The 5,882-nt window shown below is 44.4% G+C and overlaps 2 protein-coding genes across 2 annotated transcripts in view; one reads left to right on the forward strand and one right to left on the reverse strand.

Annotated features, from left to right (window-relative positions):
* Fancm (Fanconi anemia, complementation group M) overlaps positions 1 to 4,130 on the reverse strand; it is a 57,695-nt gene extending 53,565 nt beyond the window's left edge. Inside the window, exons 1-2 of the mRNA XM_013510101.1 lie at positions 3,489 to 4,130; positions 2,520 to 2,692 (exon numbers count right to left, since the gene is read on the reverse strand). Coding sequence (XP_013365555.1) covers positions 2,520 to 2,692; positions 3,489 to 3,972 — 657 coding nt within the window. The 5' untranslated portion in view covers positions 3,973 to 4,130. The remainder of the gene's footprint in view (positions 1 to 2,519; positions 2,693 to 3,488) is intronic.
* A 1,581-nt stretch (positions 4,131 to 5,711) lies between these two features.
* The window catches only part of Fkbp3 (FK506 binding protein 3, 25kDa), a 13,447-nt gene continuing 13,276 nt past the window's right edge, over positions 5,712 to 5,882 (forward strand). The window contains exon 1 of the mRNA XM_005376860.2: positions 5,712 to 5,880. Within this exon, the coding sequence (XP_005376917.1) occupies positions 5,773 to 5,880 (108 nt within the window). The 5' untranslated portion in view covers positions 5,712 to 5,772. The remainder of the gene's footprint in view (positions 5,881 to 5,882) is intronic.

The following is a 5,882-nucleotide window of genomic DNA, read 5'->3' on the forward strand; positions in this document are numbered from 1 at the left end:
CATGAGCAAGGCCCTAAATTCAACCCCCGCAATCACAAACACAAAAACAAAACTGACCTAAGACAAAATATCCCGAGTGGTCATTTCTATTTTGACTCAATGCAAGAAATGATGATTTTACATATCACAGAAGGATTTTTTTATAGAGTCATAGATGCAGTGATGAAGACATTAACAGATTGCTTATTAGATTGGTTTTTTTAGTTTTTCTTTCTTTTGTGGGGGGGGTGATACCGGAAATTGAACTCAGGACCTTGCACTTGCCAGGCAGGCGCTTATGCCACTGAGCTATATCCCTGGCTAGATTATTTTTTTTCAAAAATCCTGCTTAGTATGAAAGCCAGAATTCCAAGTGTTCTTTCAGATTACAAAGCAGCTCTAGCAGTTCTAAGTGGAATAATTTTATTGCTTTTGCCACAGGTACTAATATACCTATCAAAAGTGTTACACATGGAAAGTGAGCCAAATGCATTCCTCCTTCTCAAGAGGGATTTTTAAACATCTTGTAGAACAGGAAATGGTGTTTTGTTTTGTAATCAGGAAGCTATGTTTTATGGGGCTGATGCACTCACTGGAATTTATACCTGGAGTACTGAAGTAGTATAAAACTCTCAGGGTAGTCTGGTTAATTTTGAAGTCAATGCAAGTTTAATTGTACTCAATAAAAGTATAAAACTTCCAATGGGGGAAAAAAATCAACTAATGCCCAAAATTTTTTTGAAAATAAGTGAATTAAATATAAACTAAACCTACCAAATGAATTCTACAAAGTCCTAATTTTTTTAAATATCCCTCTGGGGGCCAGGCGTGGTAGTGCATGCCTGTAATCCCACCACTCTGGAGGATGAGGCAGGAGAATCCCTGCAAGTTCAACTAGCCTGGGCTACAAAGTGAGCTCAAAGCCAGCCTGAACTGCATAGTGACAGCCTGTCTCAAAAAGACATAAAATAATAACTAATATGCGTTACATACATGAAACAGCTCCCCCCAAAGAAAGCAGTCATTATATATCGCAAATATGTACTAATAAAAAATAAAACTTGAAAAAAATTGGAACTCTCAACATGTTATACATTGATTTAACTTGGAAAAGTATGAATAAATGGAAAATATATCCATTTCCTGGATACAGTCAGAAAGATCAACTATAAAATAACAGTTCGCCCTAGGACAATACAGATATAACTTAAATCTCCAGGCAAACTACGAATTCACAAACCAGCAGTAAAACTGATGTCTATATTAAATGAAATGGATTTTCCCTGCTTTAATGTAAGCTGCTAATTCCCAAACCTGTACTACTTCCAGCTGAACACCATCCCCTCAGATCTGTTTCTAGCACGTACTGCCACACGGGTATTTACAGCTGGATTCTTCAGACACCTCCAAAGTCTACACCTGAACAAAACTCAGCAGCTTTCCACACCCTCCAACCCACCCTGCCTCCGAAACTGTGACATCCTCACAGCTTCCCAGACCAAACCACGGTGGCCACACTCTAATTCTCCTACGGCTCCTTAGACATCCTGCCTTTCGCCTTCTCTCTCTCATCTCTGAATCTTAAGTGTCACCCTGAATGTCTTCCCAAGTCTTCACCACGGGCCTCCTTTATGGCCTCAGGGTGGCATGCAGACTGTTAAGCATACAGTACCACTGCCTTCACAGCTCGCCCTCAAGGGGAATAAAAAGGTAAAGTCCTTCTTTTTGACCAAGTTTGCATGCATATATCTGGTGATTTGAACAACTACTTTGAAGACAACAATATGCATTATAACAACCATTGCTGAATTCATATCATCTTATTTTTTGAAATTCTGTGTCATTTCTAATTTTTTTTTATTATTTTTTATTCTCTTTAAAATAAAAACAAGGGTCTGGGTATTTAGCTCAGTGGGAAAGCGCCTGCCTGGCAAATGCAAGGTTGTGAGTTCAATTCCTGGTACCAGAAGAAAAACCAAAAAAATAAATAAATAAATAAAATTTAAAAAGTAGTAAAATCCCCTTAATGCAAGGGAGAAAGAAAAGGTCAATTACATTTAGCACAAAGATGAATGACCTCTACAATCACGACCCACCACTTCAACCCTTATTCCTTACGTTCGCTTTAATACTAAGTGGAAAACGCTGTTAGAAATGTTGAATACATCATATAATTTATTCCTGATAACAAGGACAGCTAAGTATTATCCTACCTAGCTGCTGAGTAATGGTACTGTGGGTGCACTATCAATATTTAGCTTTTTATCTTAGTTCCCAAACTGCACCCACATCCTACTTTAAATCACTGCCACAAGCACTGAGATCCACATCTGACACTAAAGGACTTAAATTTAAAAAAAAAAAAAAAAAAAGACATTGATTCGAATGGGCAAGAGAAAGTATTCACTGTCTCCATCTGCTCTTAGATAGTAAGTGTAAGGCATTTTTTAATACCATCATTAACTCTCATCATTAAATAAACTATCCCCCAAAATATTCAATTGGGTACACTACAAAATACCACTTAACAAAATTATTACCTGGCAATAAGCATAATTTCCCAGAGCCTTATGAGCTTCATCAACGACTAAACACTTTATATCAGCAGCAGGACAAGCTCCTCTAGTAAGATCGTTTACCATGACCTGCGGTGTAAGGAAAAGGACTCTCTTACTTCGCCATATTTCCTTCCTGGTGAACGCTTGAGTAGAGCCTGTAAATAAAAGTGACAGTCTACATTCTAAGTTCAGACTATGTAAAACATAAGTAGTCTCGATTATTTTCAAAATGCATTCACGTTTCGGTAATCTCATTTAGCGAAAAGGGATCTGATAATTTGTTGGAATTTTATTTTTTTGTTGTTTTGTTTTGTTTTTGTTTTTTTCCGGTACCGGGAATCGAACTCACGACCTCGAGCTTGCCAGGCAGGCTATGAGCCGCTGAGCTACATGCCCAGCCCCATTTGTTGAAATTTTAAATCTCTAGTGGGGCCCATGTGTCAAAAGATGTCTAAGATTACAAATAGACTGTCTTTAGCTAATTGCTACAAAATGACATAATATTTGAAAAGAATTAAATTCTTCAGCTGGAAAATCCTTCATGTTCAATGAATCCATGGGAGGTACACACATAACTGCTTCGAAACACTCTGACAAGGTGTGGGGATTTAGCTCAGCGGCAAAGCGCAAGGTCATGAGTTCGATTCCCGGTACCGGAAGAAAAACAAAAACAAACAAACAACAAAAAAAAAACTCTGACAAGCTACAAGGGTGTACTGGAGGTTGAATAAAGCAGCCCGGTGCTGTTCTCGTTACTCGTGTATGATGTTTTAGGGAAGAGAATAAAATGTGAGCGTATTTGGAGGTGAGAGCTACCCCACAAGGGGCAGGAATCTCTCGGCTCTGTTTCCACCAGGAGGCATTTTCCGGGAAATCCAGCTCTTGATTTTGTCTTAGCCCGTCCGGGAAATCCAGCTCTCGATTTTGTCTTAGCCCGTCCTTTCTAGATACCTGTCATCTCGGCCATGTGGGCCTGCGGGATACCCATCACCCGGTAGCAAGCCTCGATCTGCTGTGTCACCAAGGGCTTCGTGGGGGCCATAAACACCACCTTGCCGGACGGGAACCAGCGGTAGAAATTGTACATGACGACGGCGGCAATAAAGGTCTTCCCCAGCCCGGTGGGCAGACACACCAGCGTGTTGCAGAACAGGGCGGTCCGGGAGATGTGCAGCTGGTAGTCTCGCACCGGGCAGTTGGTAGGGTAAATCCACAGGGCGCCCGCGGAGGTGCAGAAGCCTCCATTCTGCAGACTCTGCTGCCGCTCGGCCTCGTACACCGCGACCAGCAGCACGTCATCGTCCGACTCGGGCTGCGGCTCGGAGCTGCCCGAGCCCTGGGGCCGCTCGGCTCCGGAGCTGCGGCCGGGAGCCCCAGCGGATCGGGAAACGCTTGAGCCCCACGTCTGGAAAAGCGTTCTCTGCCGTCCGCTCATGAGGCCGACGACCACCAAAGTCTTCGCTCGGGCACCGGCAGCCACCGCAGCTCTAGCGCGGCCTGGCTCGCGAGCCCCATCGGTTTCCTCGCCCAGAACTTCGGAAAGAGAAGGCGGGGCTGCAACCGGGCCATCCAGTTAAAAATGCCGCCGCTGAGTTCGCGTTGGGAAGATGATTGGCTGGCTTCCCGGAAGCCTCCGCGCCTTCCTGGAATGCGTGCGCACTGCGTGGGTATCACTCTAAACGTGGTCCCCTACGCAAGTGTGCGAGTTGCTTTACTCTCGTAGAGTCCAGATTTGAGTTCCGCTTCCAATGATTAGGTGTCTGGGCGTCATTGCTAATGTAATGTCTCTTACAATAATTAAAATAAGTAACCTTGAGATCTAGAGCACAATAAAATACTCATAATTTCGTGAATTTAATGTTTTCAGAATTTGCATCGGATGAAGTAAACAACCAAAAGTGTATGGATAGAATAATTCATCTTATTTCTGGCTAGGCAAGATAAATACGCCAGGTCTCTTGCGATGTCAGAAGTAGCAACCCATTACTTTAATATTTTTAAAGGGAAGTGAGTGTGATCTGGCCCTACTATTAGAAAATGTACACAGAGAAATAGAGAAGGCATCTTGGTGTTCCGCCGTTACATCTTTATTACACCTTAGAGCAGTAAGCGTAGTTGTGCAATTATTCTACGTTACTCGTCACTGTCTCCCTCAAACTCAGATACAGTTCCTGGCTTCTCCATTCAATTTGATGACTGAGTAATTTGGAAATTCGTTTCCTCAGGGGAAACATACAAACAGGTCTTGCGACTGCCATGAGCAGTAAAGCCACCCCATTACCAAAAATTGGAATTTTTTTTTCGAGACAGGGTTTCGCTACGCAGTTCAGACTGACTTGAACTCACTTGGCAGCCCAGGTGGGCCTCGAACTCTCTGCGATCCTCCTGCCTCGGCCTCCCGAGTGCTCGGATTACAGGACTGCACAACCACGCTGGGCAGAAATTGCAGTTCTAAATACAGCTTCTTTACGCTGTTTTATCTGTTCAAATTCCTGAATTTATCTTTAGACAAACTTATCCTGTTTCTTTGGGGAGGAGGGAGCGCATTCCATTTGTGTGAGCTTTAAAGGGGAGATAGCGGCTGGGCGTGGTAATGCACTCTGTAATCCCAGCACTCTAGGAGGCAGAGGCAGGAAGGTCTGGAGTTTAGACTCTCCTGCGGAATTTCGCGCCTTTTGAAACCCTGTCTCAAAATTTTAAAGAAATTTTTAAAATAATATAATAATTAAACTAAATTAAATTAGGTATATCCGTCAGTGCAAAAGCCCTGGTTCAATCCTAGGTTCTGCAGAAGGAAAAAGGGAGGTAGCAGAATTATGGATTGTTCTGATGAACAAGAATTGAGCCAATTCGGGTGCGAATCTTCAAGACAAAACTAGATAAAATGAAGTTAAGAATGTAAATGCCGCTTCCATTATAACGGTTATGTGAAAAGTTCTAAGCGTGGGAGGGACTGATCAACATCAGAGGCTGCTCACAACGGCCCAGCGAGCTTGGAACACCGCCTGGTATCATCTGCGCAGGCAGCCGAGCGGCCACCTCAACAAAGCGACGACTCCACGAAGCCCCCTCATAGCACAGCCCTGACGTCACTCAAATCCAGGCTCCTATCCCGCCCCGCCGCGCGGTGGCCCCGCCCCTAGCACCTCCCGGGGGAGGAGCCTAGGCCACGCCCAGGGGCGGGGCGGCGGCGGCCGAGGCGGGCCGGGAGAGTGCGGCGGAGCAGCGGGGGAAGATGGCGGCCGCCGTGCCACAGCGGGCGTGGACCGTGGAGCAGCTGCGCAGCGAGCAGCTGCCCAAGAAGGACATAATCAAGTTTCTGCAGGACCACGGTTCAGATTCGGT

This window comes from Chinchilla lanigera, unplaced genomic scaffold (assembly GCF_000276665.1).
Source record: "Chinchilla lanigera isolate Chin_1 unplaced genomic scaffold, ChiLan1.0 scaffold00008, whole genome shotgun sequence".
Classification (NCBI taxonomy): domain Eukaryota; kingdom Metazoa; phylum Chordata; class Mammalia; order Rodentia; family Chinchillidae; genus Chinchilla; species Chinchilla lanigera.